Source organism: Calidris pugnax, unplaced genomic scaffold (genome assembly GCF_001431845.1).
Source record: "Calidris pugnax isolate Ruff unplaced genomic scaffold, ASM143184v1 scaffold13, whole genome shotgun sequence".
Lineage (NCBI taxonomy): Eukaryota > Metazoa > Chordata > Aves > Charadriiformes > Scolopacidae > Calidris > Calidris pugnax.
Genome location: NW_015090810.1, coordinates 22,698,631 through 22,714,631, shown reverse-complemented (window position 1 = coordinate 22,714,631; position 16,001 = coordinate 22,698,631). Strand labels below are relative to the sequence as shown.

The window sequence follows — 16,001 nt, the reverse complement described above, 5'->3', positions numbered from 1 at the left end:
TATGACAACCATGATAGGATTAAAGTAATTGCTTAAACCACAGCAGTAGAGGATGAAGAGTCTGTTCATATATAAACACACGTTCTTGACACGTGATACCATATACAACTATTCCCCTGAATCTTTGTGTGATGCGTTTATCTACTACAAGACAATCACTGTTAAATAAAACAACTCACCACAAAACAACCAAAAAACCCACAAACAAAATCAAACTCCCAAACCCCTAAGAACGTTACACTCAGTAACTCAGGGTAACCCTTTGTGTAATCCAGCAAGTGTAACAGATTCCAAATCATAGTGTAACACAAAATAATTGTCTTGTTCCTACACTTAAACTAGTATTTATTAGGGTTTATTCTGAAATTAGAAATTCTGATTCTGTGATGACGATTCACAGCATTAAAGCTCTGACTAAATTCAGTTTTGTTTCAGTTTCATCCAAATTGCGAATTAAGGTATGGAAGTCACAAATTAGTCAGTTTGGGTTATTTTAACTTCCATAAGAGCGGAACATTTTTTAATGTTAATCAAGTGATTTCAACATTAACGACAGTACACAAAAACTAAAATGGAAGGTACAGAACAGGTTTCAACGAAATAATAACTTCCATAAGCTAGTTTCTAACTAAATTTGTGTGCACAATGGAATATTACTATGTATTTGTACCATTTAATTTTGACAACAGAGAAATACTGAAAATTTTAAGAAAGAAACAGAACCATGATGATTCTCAGATAAGTGTAGTTTCTCTTGTCAATTTGCTTGTCCTTCAGCAATATCTTTTGAAAGTAATTTTTATTATGTGTAACACATTTCTAATATATTTTACATCAACGGAAAAATTAATAGTTCTTAGCATAAATTGTATTTGCACAATTCCAAGACAATGAAACTAGTTACAGCATTTAAAAAATTGATGGAAGGAGACTTATCTGCTAATTATCAAATATATCTCTTTGGAAATATGAATACAGTTTTCAAGATGGTCAAGGCACTAAACAGCAGCTTCAATAACTTTTGAAAACAATATATTTCTATGCCTTCAAAATCAACTCATGCTACAAAATTGTCTTCTAAGATGCAGGATTCCTTTTCAGTCTTATCTTATATAAACAGTCAAAATCAGCTAAAACTTGCTATTTGGAATGGGAAAGGATCAGTAAGGGCAACTTCCATGTATTTTTCATCTGGTTATAAAGATCATTACAAGGTGAAAGTTATCAAGATATTTACAGAACACTTCATGGTAATTTGTCTTTCAGTATTTGCAGTCTGCAAAGTACACTGAGATACTTACTGATGAAACCCCATATAATTTATTAAACATTTTATAGTTTTAACATACTCCAATTTTGAGACACAAACCCCCAATTTTATGAAGTCTTAATGTATAGAGCTCCTACTTTAATGAGTAGAGGCCCAAGAAAGCGTGTGCCTTTTTTTTTAGCTCAGCATCAAAACAAATAATCTCGAGCTAAATCCCACTGTGTATTTTCTACACAATAGCATATTAACATATCTAGAAAAAGCTAGCAACTGATTAAGTATCTGTCCTAAGACTTATATTTAGATATAAATCTAAATATTAAAAGCACCATATTTGTATACATGCCGACAACATCATATTGTCAGTACTGTCAATACAATATCTAATATCCATTAATTTCTGCAGACTAGGAGGCTACATTTTTTTTACTATCCAATACCTAGATCAGCCTTTTTGAGCTCTGTCAGTAGCAAATTGTTTTCTGACTAAAGAGAGGCCACTTGTACTCTACGTTAAGGTGTTAGAGACATAAGCACAGAGGAGACAATGTGAGGGCATCCCCAGAAAATGTCATCACGAATGTACATACCCTGCAGCAGTGACTGTAAGTGTAAACATAGCCAACTTAGCTACAAAGCAGGCAAAGGAAGGATTTTTATCCATTGCTTCCATGCCATAGACCACAGCAGTGAAGGAAATGACATAAATTTTTGCTCCCTGCTTAACGAGATGACTCTGTTATGTCTAATTTATAGATAGCTGACATTTTTTAAAGCCTGAAACATATAATCATGAATCTAATGATACTACATATGACTAATATTATAATTATGCAGTTGCATTAATTAAGTAGGAATATCATCTTCACTTAAACAACCTAAAGTTACATGAAAAAGGCTTGAAAAATCAAATAAAATACCTGAAAATATTTTTAATGGTAGTGTTACAATACTTCTGAAGCCTGAACGAATGTGAACTGTTAACAACTCTACTGCTAGCTGATTACCAGCTGTATTACCTTGAAGCTGTGTAAGCTGTGCTTCAACTTCCCTCTCTAACACTTCTAATCCTTCCTTATACCAGAGAAGTATCAATTCACCACTCGATTAACACAGCAGCTTTGATCCCCCAGTACAAATGAAAAGCAGCTTAGTCTAGTTTGTAACAGTATATGCTATGTACTGCCCTTGAAAGCACTACTTCTAAAATAAAGCTACTTCACAGAAATCGGACCACAGCAAGTATGTACTGCATCAAATCTAAGCCATCTTTACCATTTAGCAGAAAACCTTTATAAATTAAGGGTGTATCTGTGAATATAAAAATAATTTTAGTCTCAAGGATTATATCATCGCTTCATTAAAGTATTATAACTTCTGTATATCAAATACAATATAAAGCTAAATGCCTAAGCATATAAAGTCGTTTTTTTCCGTTACGCAAACAATGACTGGGTACACTATTAACTTCTAAGCATTCTACTAGGCTTTAATTTATTTGCCTAATATGAGAAAATTGACAGATTCTTCTTGTGCCCCACAAAAGTAGCAAAGGCTGCAATATTAGTGTGTTCTGTGTATGTATACAAGGCAAAATGAGCTCAAAATGCAAATATCACAGTATGCTGATAGATAATTTTCTCACAAACAATAGTTCTAAAGAAACCGAAGAAATCCTTCACTTTCAGCTGAAGTTAAAAAAGCCATCTTTTTCTCTGAATGCCAGAGGCAGCAGCGTGCTAGCCCATTGCATTCTACTGCTGAAATTAAATAAAGGAAATAAAAAGGGGCTTCATCCACTACAATCACATACTAGCTTGCATAGCTCTAATACATTAGCATTATATTTCACTTAGAGGTGCTAAAGAACCCAATATTGACCCTCTGTAATTGTTAATATTTTACTGTTAGTAGGAGGCTGATTTGGAAACATAATCACAGTAAGAAAAGCAGTTTTTCATTCTCTCTGACATTTAAAAAGAAGGCGATTCCAACAAAATTCTTATTTTTTTAAGTAGCAAAGTTTAAAAATGAAGGAGACACAAATTGTATTTTGAAATATTAAGGTTACCTCTGCTTCTACATCCACATTCTGTTTCAGAAGCAACTTCAAAATGTCGACGTGGCCATTCTGACTAGCGGCTTGCATAGCTGTGTGTCCAGCACACTGTCCATTCACCTGGAAGCACATCAATACTTTGAGATAAGCTGCAAGATACACACCCCCCCATGAGACACTTGGGCAGTACACATGCAAGTACGTTAGAAAACTTAACAGCACACATATGAAAGTATCAAATGAATAAAATTTTTAGACAGCTGCCTTCCTGGCAGATATAGATGATCTCCCAGGTCTTCTCTATTTAATTTCTGTAGCATTAGCTAGACTGAAGGAAAGAATAAAAAAATCGTTTTATTTCTAACATTACAATCTTAACTATAGTTGGATGAAAAACTTTCATCTTCAGACTACTGTAAAGGCAAGATTTTGAGAACAGGTCTCAGAATGATACTAGCCCTTGGCTTCACAGTATATTTAACTACTTCTCATTTATGGCAACAACAGGAGCCAATCTGAACAAAATACCATGTTTTGTGCAATCTTGAGCTACAAATCAGTCATCAGAACTGACAGAGTTTAGTCTCTTACCTGCAAGAACTACTACTGCTGTAATGAAAAAATATCTGATTGTGATTTTAAGAAGTGTTCCCTGAACCAAAACACTTAAGAATTATAGGACTTCTTTTAGACTTGTCACTACTATGTGATTAGACAACTTGGTAAAAGGAATCTGACAGACAGCAGATTAGATGATCTACTCAATGAGTTAAAAAACCAAAACCAAACCAAAACCCACAACAGCAGCAACAAATCCACAAAATCTACCCTCCTTCCTTCTATCCCCTCGAAACAAAAGAATTTGAAGACCCTTCACTAAATGCGAGCGTTTGGTTCTCTGCCCCGAGTCCGGCCGACAGAGGCTGGAAGGTATTTTAATTCATGGCAGACAACAGAAGACAAAATCTGTCCATCAAAAAAGAGTGTAAAGTGCTATTTTCACACATACCCCAACCTATTTCATAGGACAACTAATGAGAGAAGAAACACTGGAACCAGCTGTACTACTTCTATGCAGACACATCAGTGACTGGCAAGGAGTAGGTAGGACAGCTTCACTTCCTTTGGCATTACAGGTCCCCAGAACAGGTCCTCCCAAAACTAGAACACTCACATCTACATCTGGTCTCTTTAGCAGGTCTTCCACTTTAGCAACATCTCCATTGGCAGCAGCTTTAACCAGTTCTTCATTGAGGTCTCCAGATTCTTGGGTTTCAAATAATTTCTTCAATAACTGGGACAATCTCTCTATAATTATTAAACAAAGGACAAATAAGATTACAGTTCTAATCACACAAGAACAGAAAAATAACAGCTCAATTTGGCATGTTTCTAAAGGTATGTACGTAGTAACAAACAAACCACCATAAAATGGCAGCTCTAAGTTATTATTCAGTTCTGAGTAAGTGCTTCACTCCCCTTTAGATAGTTGAGACTGTTATATCAGGCACTACAAAACAAAATTGACTATCACAAATAGCTTGTCTACTACAAAATATAGAAGGGTGGGGAGGAGGTAAAACCATTAATTTACATATTGATGTAACAAGCTCTTTAGTCTTCTAGCTTAACAGGTTATATCCTGTCCTCTGTGATTTGAAACACTAAGTCATATTACTCTTCTAGCTAGTTTTAAGGCTACATTGGCATTATCTGTGTAACAAGAAACTCACTGGATCTGTGCCTCCCCAAGAAAAAGTCTAGGAAACTGTTGAAAGATTTACTGGCATTAAAGTGAAGAGGAAAAAACAACTAGCTATGACCAAAAAGAGGAAAAACGTTCTAGTCTAATTGGTCTGTGAAACAGCCAACAGAACATAAACCACATTGGATAGTCTTTCCACCTCATTGTTAGATGAATGAGAGCAGATTCAACAGAACTGAAATGTGATTACATAGACAAAAAAAATCCCACTGTAATTACTCAAAGGATGTCTGACTAAATTTTAAGACAGAAATATTAAGGAAATAATATTATTTTGAGTAACTGCTCGCAACACATCCCTCACTTCTCCTTGCTATCCCACACCACCTATTAAAGAAGGGGTCTGCTTGCTACAGCCAGTGACACTCTCCTCATGCCTTAGTCCCTATTCCAATCCAATGTCCCTTCCAATCGTTTACATTTGACAGTCCTTAGAGCAGACCTCCAAAGACACAACTGCACTGGGGCCAAACAGAAACCCAAATTCAGTTTGGAATTTTTGTACCTTATCAAGATAACAATGATTGACATCTCCATACCAACTGCAAGCTTTTTCTTTATCTAAGGTATAACACCAATTAGCAAAACCTCAAGACTGAGTATTATTAAGCTTGCATACTAAATACATATTAGTACTCATTAATTTTTAATTAACATAAATACTTGCCGTACACACATTATTAGTTATTCTTCAGACTTACCACCAGATGCATTACTTATAGCAGATCCTGCTGATGCCACCTTCGATACAGCTGCTGGATTATATGTCCAAGATGTCCCACAAACCTCTACCTTTAAGTCGCTGTCTGAATAGATCTGCTGGACCCGACCAACTTTACCTAAAGTCTGTATTAAAGAAAACATCAAATGCAAATAATACTAAAAATTAAATATTTAGAAATATGAATGTTATAATAAGCCACAAATTTTATGAAGTCAGTTGTTTAATAATACAGTAACCAATACCCTTAGCTACGTTTCACCAGGCTAAGCAGATTACAACATCTGAGCAAGTATTATACTGCATTTGATGAAATATACTTTCTCACTTAAAAGAAAATCCCTTTGACTCCCACAACCTCCAGGTATTATTACCAATCACAACTAGAAATATTACACAAGTTTTACCGTTCTATGAATCTAAACATACAATTACTTACTGGAAGCATTGCTTCAGCCCACTCTCCATGACCTCTCTGGAGAAGCTTGATTCGCTCTAAGTCATAACACACTTGGACAAGGTCACCCACTTGAAACTGAGAGGTACCTCCTTCTGCACCTTGAGCAGCATCTCCACTTCGGACAACATTGGCTTTGGTGAGAACTGCTGGATTAAACGTCCACCTAAACAATGAATGATTTAAAGCAGATTTTAAACATGCAAAGTGAAAAATATGTTTAAAAATTATCTGTTTGACAAGATTCTGCTTGGATGGCTACAAACTTCCTGCAATTGTATACTATGGCATATTTGTTGCTAACCATTTTTTAGCCCATACACTTGTCTGTGGCTCATTAGTTGAATATTTTCAGGGTAATCTTCAGAGATGTACATTTGTAAAGTACTGAAGAAATATCCTGCCTAAGGGGAATACAGTAGTCCTGAAAGTAGTTACACAGTTTATTTTTCCAGTGGAAGGAGATGACTCTGGTTGAAAAGGGGAAGATCCAACCTGTCTCACAAGGGCTTGGACTGCCAGGAAACAACATGGGAAGAACACGGGATTTTTTTCCCTTTCCCTCTTAAGTCAAAAGCTGCAACATTCAGTTAGAAAAAATACTCTTTAATCAAATGGTTATCCTAGATACACCTCAATTTTTAACCAAACTATCCTAATTTGTACTAGAAATTTTACTGTTTTAGAGGCATTTAGCTGGTTTTAAGCTGAGTTATTTTCTAATATATAATATGGTGATCTCTCCTTTACATACCATTTGGTCTGGGCTTGACTTTTATTCAGCCATCTGATCTAGTTGAGAAGCATCAGCTAAACTTTACAAAGGGCAAAGTCAGGGAGGAAACCACAAGATAAAGCAGCTTCGTTCACTGGCTCTGCAGCCTTGACTCTCAGAAAAGCCACTTGCATCCCTTAAGTTTGTGTAAGCCAGGAAACAGCTTAATTTTGCATTACTTTGCAATATTAACAAACAATATCTTGAGGAAAAGCCTGAATGAATAATGCACTGTTAATCCTTTCTGGACAGACTGAACAGGTCAGTCTCCAGATACAACTTAAATGGCATTAAATTCGTTAGCTGCTTTTTAAAGGTAAGCCAAATACTCCAGAGTGAGGCAACACAAAACCATGCGGACATATCAGCTCAGATCCAGCTGTAGAGCTGGGTTTGAATTCTGTTAGCAGGGATGCAGCTCCAACTTCAAACCTAAACTGTTTGCAGGGAGTAGTTTTGGCAACAGCTTTCTCAACACATTCTCAGTCCACATTTATGTAAACTAACATCCTTTTGAATAAGAAAATGCTGGATATAGATCATTCAGTTCACTCAATATTAGACAAGATCCCCAACATAGCAAGTTTGTCACCTGTCCTCTTAACCCATTTTCCTGAAAAAACACAGTGCATTCTACTACTATTTTCCATGAAACCATGAGATACTTTGCAATTAAAAAACAAATGACTGCTTAAAACACTACATTTTGGAAAAAGATAGTCCAGAACGTCATTCATTATTTTGGACTCAAATTTTCTTCTAGTGAGAGGGGCAACAAACTTCCTTTTCCTGCTAAAGCATCTTCAAAGGTTAAGTCCTCTTTACACACTGTAGAAGGAATATAAAATTCTCAAGGAAATCTTAATAGACACAAAAAAAGAATAGAAAGTTTCTAGCACCAAATGATCACAACTGCTGAAGGCAAAGGAAGTTTGTGAGAATCAACGATGAAGGCTATAAAACAAACCTGTTGCCACTTGGGTATTGTACTACAATGTCATGATCCTCATCAATGCCACAAACTGTTCCAGTTGTTGTTAATGTTTCAAACATGCCATCAGTCCATCCTCCGTGACCATGCTGCAAAGACTGTACAATTTCCAAATCAAGGTCAATGTTTACAAGGTCACCAATTTGCAGCCCACCAGGGTTTCTGTTACCATTCTGCTCACCTGAAATGGAATAATAAGAAAATGTTCACATGTTCACACTTATTTTCCAAGTAAAGAAGAAGAACAGAAACTAATTTCTGAGACATAACTTGCTATATTCTCTGAAACTATAGGGGCTAAAAGGGAGTGAATGAAACTGAATGTCTAGCTACGGAATTGTGTATTTCCTGTTGAGTTTTCAGGGCAAATAAGAATGACACTAGGAAATACTAAATACTTGTGATAAGCTCCACTACGGCCTCTAACCAGGATGGTAACAGATATATGATATACATAAAACCACACTCCAAAAACCCCTACCATGTTTTGTGCAAAAAACCTGGGCAATGCCTGCTTTCAAAAGATGCCTCATAGCAAAAAAATCAATCTGGAAGGAAACTGCACACATGCACACGCATCAAGGTGTGTTAACTGATGAGAGAAGACACTTGTGGACCTGCTCACTGCCAGAACCAGAGAATGGTATCTGGTGCCGTCCATGGAACAGTGAAGAGAGCCAACTGTAGAACTTGCAGACTGAGTTCAGCAGCAACATTAGTGGCAAAGGACAGGGTGAGCAGATTTCCTTTAGTAATACTGCTATCTCTAAAGGCATGTGGGGACCTCTTCCAAGCAAGAGTCAATAATGGAGAAAGGGTCCTCACACTTCAACAATAAGGAAGTACAAAAATAGTCTGATAACCAGACACAAAAGGATTCTTTCGGAGGTCATCTGGTCTGATACCCCACACAAAGCTGAACTAACAACCAGCTGAGGTCAGCCATGGATTTGTCTGAGTCCTGAAAGCCCCCAAGGACTAAAGTTCCACAATCTCTCCAAGTAACTTTTTCCAGTGCTACAATAACCACGTTTCTTCAGATCCAAGCCTCCTGAGTCACACTTTAAGGTCATTTGTTCTCACTCCATTTGTCACTACTGAAATTTTGGTGCCATCTTCTTCAGCCACCCTTCAAGTGGTTGTAGGTGGATAGTAGATTACCTCTTCATCTCCTCCTTGCCAGACTGAACAAGCCCAGCTCCTCCTCCTTGCAAATCACATTCTCTCAGTCTCTTAACTACTTTAGCAGGGCACCAACTACATACTAGTCCGTAGGTGTAATCAGGCCCCTGCCGGAGTATTATTCGCACTCTACTTCAAATATTGCAAAGCTGCAAAAATAACTGTCTAGTTTTTGATGCAAGCACAGATTTAAATTCACAGTATGAATATATCTGTGAACTAGGTTCAGAAGACAAATACAAGAGACAGATGTTCTAACAAAGAGTAAGAAGGAGAAGATGAGTGATAGTGTCGTAAGAATGATGAACTGAGCTTATCCATTAAGAGCAACTTAATATAGTGGAAAGGGAAAAATTTAACAAAGTGTCTCCTATTATCTTCAGTGATTAATATTCATGTATTCAAACACAGTATCACCCTAAAAGTAAGCCACGTGCAGAAAACACAGACTTGTACTTTTGCAGCATGAACCAAAACAAGTAAAGGGCATGCATAAGAACCTAAGTTTACCTATGTAATAAAGAACCAGTAAGATCCTGTTACTACTTTTCTATTTTTACTCATGTCATATTAAAATGACAAAATTAATTTTAAGCACAGAAGCAAGATACAAAGATCAGAGTGCCTTGGCCTTTCACTTTCAAACAACGTATCTACTTGAGAGTAAATATTTCAGTGACTTCTTGGACAACTCTTTTGGTTTTTTTGTTCGTTTGGTTTTTTAAACAAAACAGACCTTTACCATTTTCACCTTTTCACCAAGGCTGCCAATAAAAGAATAGTGTTTGCAGGTCATACTTCAAGTACTTGTGCAACAAATTAGATTAAGACTAGTAAATGTAGAGTTCTCATGACTTTAGGAAAGCCAGTACTATTAGGTAAGTTCTTATGCATTAAAGTATAAAAGAAACTCGAGAAGAAAAGCAGAATTTTCTGTAGTATCCAGTTTTATGACCAGGTGTTTGCCAAGGAAATACACATTAATAATTAAGAAATTTGTGTCAAATAATCTATAAAATTTATGCCAATTTGCCCATATTACAAAAACCAAAACACCTTGCAATTATTTTTTATAATACACTCTGCACGTGTCTACAGTCCAGCCAAGACACTACAAGAGTAAGTCATGATATGGAAAACCTCAACCAAGACTTCACAACATACAATAGGATTAGAATAAAATAACAGCTTAAGCTGTATATTTTAATGACTCCTGTTTATGGCCATGTACCTGCTACTTCACTGACCATCTCTGAATATTTAAGACAGTCTTATAGTCTTATATTGGCTCTTAAGAAATATAGTGTACAAGACATGTGACTCAATTTATTACTTAGTCAACACTTAACAGCTCCCTTGCCATCCATTTGGCATGCGGACACCAAATGCATTTAGAAGAGCGTTACAATTTATTATTAATGCATAGAAATGCTACCATTTCCATTTCACCAGTAAGGACAGTCCTTTTAGATGACATTTAAAAAGAAAAGCAGAATCCAGACTAACATCAAGATAAACTTACTTTATCTTCAACTCACCTAACACAGGACAATGGTCCCTGTAGAAAGAGCCTCCTTTTGCATCTTGGACACATTTCAGGTCAGACTATGGAAAGAGATTGAAACAGCTTTAGTCCTCACTGACTGAGTCTCCAGGTTAACATAAGACAGTGAAAGTAGAACTTCAATACTCTCAACTGAGAAAGACTGAAAATTACATGTACAAAAAACATGCCCAATGAATTCGTTACCAATGCATATAATCTCAAATACTTTTCAATCTATCAGCTTTGACATTCTCAAGATTTTAATAACCTTTACCAAAATAAGAGGTTATAAAGGATAGACATTTTAAACTCAAATAAAACTATTAAAATAACACAAAACTCCTTTGCATTGTTCTACAAAGTTCTTTCCTTTTAAAAAAAAAGTGTGAACACAAGAAAAGAAAGAAATATCTGCAGACAGTGCTCGAAGCCATAACCTTTCCTTTACCAATCATTTAATGCCGCCAGTGCTGCCCCCTCTTCCCAAGCCTTTCTGACAGACACATGTTTAACTTGGAGAAAACCTGGCACACAAATTCTACGAAATGAAGAATTTCCAGTTAAGAATATGACAGAACACAAGGATATTACTAAAAAAACCCCACAAACAAATAAACAACAAACTATGCTGAGCTAAATATGACCTTTTTAAAAAGAAAAGTTCTAAAGCTCATCCTTTAGACAGATTCATTTTATCTGAGAAATAGAAGTTTCAAATGTGATAACCAACTCCTATTCATAAAGCCAGCAGAGTTCCTATAATTCTCCTCTCCTCTAGTTTTTTCCCTCCCTGCGTAACCCTTAAGGCCAAATGGCTACCATCTGCCATTGCTCCTTACGGAAGAATTCTCACTAAACAAAGGGCATTTTGTGCGCCTGATGAGTTGTGAAGGAGATGGGAAACTGTCTGCAAAATGTGTCAGAGCATTCTGTGGGATGGGGGAGGAGACAGAGGACAGGCGGTGGCTATGATATAATCAACCGGAACCCCACAAATACTTTTACAAAACCAGAACCCTACAAATACTTTTAACAATTTTTATTTTTTTTTTTGACACACCCAAGATTTGACAGACTGTGCTCCTGAAAATGGATTAAAATTAAAACTCTCGAGTCTGTCAGTGCCTTGCTGGTTTGGAAAACACAATACTGCACTCAGCGACCTCTAACTGCTAAGCAGCCAGAAACAATACAAAATCCTGATCTATAAAGAACACATCACCGCTTTTTGAATAAGCGATGGAAACGGCCAGATGAAAATAATGAGATTTATCCGCCCTCGGAGGGCTGTGAGGAGGAGTTTGCTAGGCCCCGCCGCAGCAGGCCCGCGGCAGAGTGCTGCCCCCCGGTGGGCAGGTGCTGCCTCCAACGCCGCCGCAGACAAAAGGGGCGGCGGGGCCCAGCCCAGATGGCAAGCGGATCCATTCATTTCCCCCCCACAGCACCACAGATTTAATGTGCCCCGGGGCACCCGGGCTCACCCACTGAATACAAACCCTCCCTGTCATGCAACAACCAGCTGTCCGTGCAGGAGTCGGGAAGGGGGATATGTGCAAGAGCTGTTTTCACATCCTTCCCAGCGTTAAGAATAGAGATTGGGGGGGGGGTCCTGATGGGTTCTCCTCCCAGCCAGGCAAAACCTGGGTGAAAGAGCACTTGCATTACAGCAGGTGTCAACACACAGAGCAGACTGTTGCCTCAAAGCTAGAAAAAGAAATAAAATATTCAGTAAATGGCTAATTACTATCTTGCAGCAAGTTAAGACACCCTAAATTCTACAGGGAAACTAAAAAGAAAGACCCAGAAATCTACAAGCCTGCTCTTTTTTTTTTTTTTACTCTGCCTGTACTGTGCACTACACATAGTTTATTTCTGGAATATAATGATATACTCAGTTGTAAAACTAAGTGGTAGCTCCGTGTTGAACCTCAGCTTCACATCTGTTTTCCTTTCACTTACATGGTGAAGTCAATGTCAGATCACTAAGAAGCAAAACAAGAGTCTGATCTAAGTGTCACAGAAAAGCAAGGTAACACAGCTATTTTATTTACCTAAGCCTTTACCAAAAAAACTGAGGACTCTAAATACACAGAAAGATGAGGCACTTGACAGAGATCAAGGCAGTAAGAAACTAATTCATATATACTGTATATACAGGAACGAGTTTGTTCAGCACTTTTGCAAAGAGCATTACTAAAAAAAGTAACATAAACATGACAAAGGCCTGCAAATGTCTTAAAAAACATAAATCAAACCCAGAAAATACCCTGGAGTTTTAAGACAGAAAACTGTACTTAGTTGTATGTCAATATAACTGGGTATTGACATACTGGGTAAGCAACTGTAACGCTATTTCTAGCGCTCAGCTACTACAGTCATCAGAAAAGGAAAACAAACTTCTTCTGCCCAAGTAGTTTAAAAAAACATCAGGTGTGGTGTTAAGCTCCTGGTCATCTTTTCCTGGGGCCCACAAGGCAAGAGGCCCCCCTTGAGCACAAACACCCCGAAAGCCCAGCCTCACCAGGCTGCCAACACATCCCTGCTGCTGGCTCTGCTGTCCCTCACGTCTGAGAGCCCCACTGGGCTTTTCACAAGTCTTACGAGTCTCCCCGAGTCTTGTAAATGCATTGAAATAGCAGATTGTTCGGAGCTGAGATGTACGAGCGCAACAGGGAAAGTACCAAAACGCAAGGGGCTCCCAGTGCAAGTTTTAGACTCAGGGTGACACTGTGCACAAAAGGAGGAACTGTGAGGTTGGGTGCTAATACGTGGAGACAAAGGTGCAAAAACAAAAACAAAACGTTAAGCTTTTATATGCTAACTTAATGGAGAAATCATTCAATGAACTCTGAAAAGGATTCTTTCAAGAAAAAGAAAAACAAGCTATGGATTTGGGGGAATTTGTGTGTAGTTAAAGGTGGAAGCCCCAGTTAAGCTGAAAATTGTTGTTAGGAAAATTCAAGAAACAGCAAAAGTACAAAACATGGAGATCAGATGCTCATGAACAGTAGGTAATAATGGGTTTTGGTTACAGTGGAGAACTTCAGTCTTCCAGCACCTACCCTCTGACTTGCTGGAAAACTCTTTGCATTCCAGCTGTATGCGACGGCATTACATAAAGAACATGATCTGCTGAGCCAAATGGGAAATACAGAAAATGTAAAAGTTTACTTGGATTTGCCATCCAATTATACCATTGAAAAAACAGCAGCAGTTTCATCAGCATAAAAACTTCAGGGAATGAAAAAAATGTACATTACAGCCATGTCAGCACTGTTGGCAGATGGTGTAAAAGCGCCATTATCCCTGACCTTGAAGCGGAAAACAATGCTCAAGGAGCAGCTGCTACTGGAATAACTATTAAGGTATTCCCATCAATATGGAAAGCCATCCATCAAAACCAGGGAGGGGAGTCTACAGACTTGATAAGGAAACTAGGTGTGCCGCTAGGAAAAAGAATGTCTGATCCAGAGGTGCACTGAAATAACATCTAACACCAGCAGTAAATACCAGAGGATAAATTAATACTGATCTTACAGCTATATCAACAGGAATGGTGTCACAGCTGCAGATGTCTGAGGTAGCAATTAATACACCCTTTAAAGGACATTTTAAGTCTTAAAACTCATAACAGCTTTTGGCAAAGAAATAAGCCCTTACAGGGCAAATGGAGGAAGCTCTGTGCGTGTTGCTTTGTCACCTGATTAAGACAACAAAGGAGTGGATAAATCCTTAAGTTTTAGCTAAAAGTTTATAAGAAACACTTTATTTCAAATTTAATCAACTCAAATCACATTCAGTTCCAAGAAGCTGAGAAAAGTGCAAGCAATAAAATGGAGAAAGAAGATGGTAGAGGTAGAAGTGACTGAAAAGACAGAGAGGTATGACATATAAAAAACAATAACAAGTAGAGGTGTGAGGTATTAAAAAAAAATAGCAACAGCTTCTTACTTTATGTAAAAACCAGTCTTCAGGCAAATCCCGAGTGAACTGTTTATATAACCTTACTGTCTATTAATTAAAGGCACATATAAAAACTTTGCATATGTAACTTTTTAAAATGATCCTCCTTTTTAAAAAAAAAAGTTTTCCTTGTGGGTTAATACTGTAAATAACAAAATTGGAAAAGGATCAGTAAGTACATTTCTGCTTAACAGAAATATGTTTCTAAGCAACTCAGTTCTATAGAGATGACAAACTGGGCTTGGCTGAGATTACAGGAGAAATGTAGAGAAATGAGACTAAATAAACAAGAAGTGAAACCAAGTTTGCTGACAAATGCAAATAAACGTACAAGGTATACATAAATATCTCCTTCCTCTCTGGATTCCAAAACAACTAACCACCTAACTCTGGCCACACTTTGAGTAATGTAATAAGAAACACCTGCTGCATGTGTAAAGGTGGCCAAAATTCATGTTTCTGTGTTTTAAATCAGTTTTGATCAGCACACAGAAGCAACAGAAGGACACTAAACACAGAATAATGGAAAATCTTGTTGCTCCTTCCTAAACCCCTCAGTCTCAACACACTGGGAACAAGATAAAGGACTAGAGAGATGAAGATCTGACTTACATTACAGATCTGACAATTTTAACTGCACCAGAAAGCATAGTTCTATTTATTTTGTAACACACACCTGCAATGCCTAGTATGTTCAGACATCTACTTTTTTTTATTTTTTAAAAAAGTGTTAGTAATTCTTAAAATCCTCTAGAGTAATGTCAAGGATTATCTTTAAGGGTAACCCAAATAAATGTTGATGAACAGACATTAGGTGTCAATCAGGATAAGTTTAAAGTAACATCAAAAACACAGGGGCAAGGAAACTTCTCAGTTTCCCCAATGCACTCAACTATTCGGAATTCGTGGAAAAAAGTACACAAACACAGATGGCTTACAGATTACTGAGACCATGATGGATGATAACTACAGTTACTTCTTTCAGAGGCTATACAGGTGAAAGGAAGGTCCTCCATAATGAAAAACAAAAGGAGGTTAATCACAGCAAAAAAAAGACCAGAGCAAAGAAAGTTGGTAGCACAAAACTGATTCCTAAATAATGAAACTGATGTAGGACACTCCTGCTGACAGAACTATTTTCTTAAATTTTCATAGCAAAATCATTCCATTGATAATATTATAATATTATATGATAATATATTATACTTGAAAAGCAATGGAAGTTACCAGCCTTACGTCCAGACATTTCTAAAGCAGCTACTACAGTTAACA

The 16,001-nt window shown here is 37.2% G+C and overlaps 1 protein-coding gene across 1 annotated transcript in view; it reads right to left on the bottom strand.

Moving 5' to 3' along the window:
* Positions 1-16,001, bottom strand: part of MIB1 (mindbomb E3 ubiquitin protein ligase 1) — an 86,041-nt gene that overhangs the window by 52,272 nt on the left and 17,768 nt on the right. Inside the window, exons 5-10 of the mRNA XM_014938597.1 lie at positions 10,759-10,825; positions 8,015-8,219; positions 6,255-6,438; positions 5,796-5,940; positions 4,504-4,637; positions 3,342-3,449 (exon numbers count right to left, since the gene is read on the bottom strand). Of these exons, the coding sequence (XP_014794083.1) occupies positions 3,342-3,449; positions 4,504-4,637; positions 5,796-5,940; positions 6,255-6,438; positions 8,015-8,219; positions 10,759-10,825 (843 nt within the window). The remainder of the gene's footprint in view (positions 1-3,341; positions 3,450-4,503; positions 4,638-5,795; positions 5,941-6,254; positions 6,439-8,014; positions 8,220-10,758; positions 10,826-16,001) is intronic.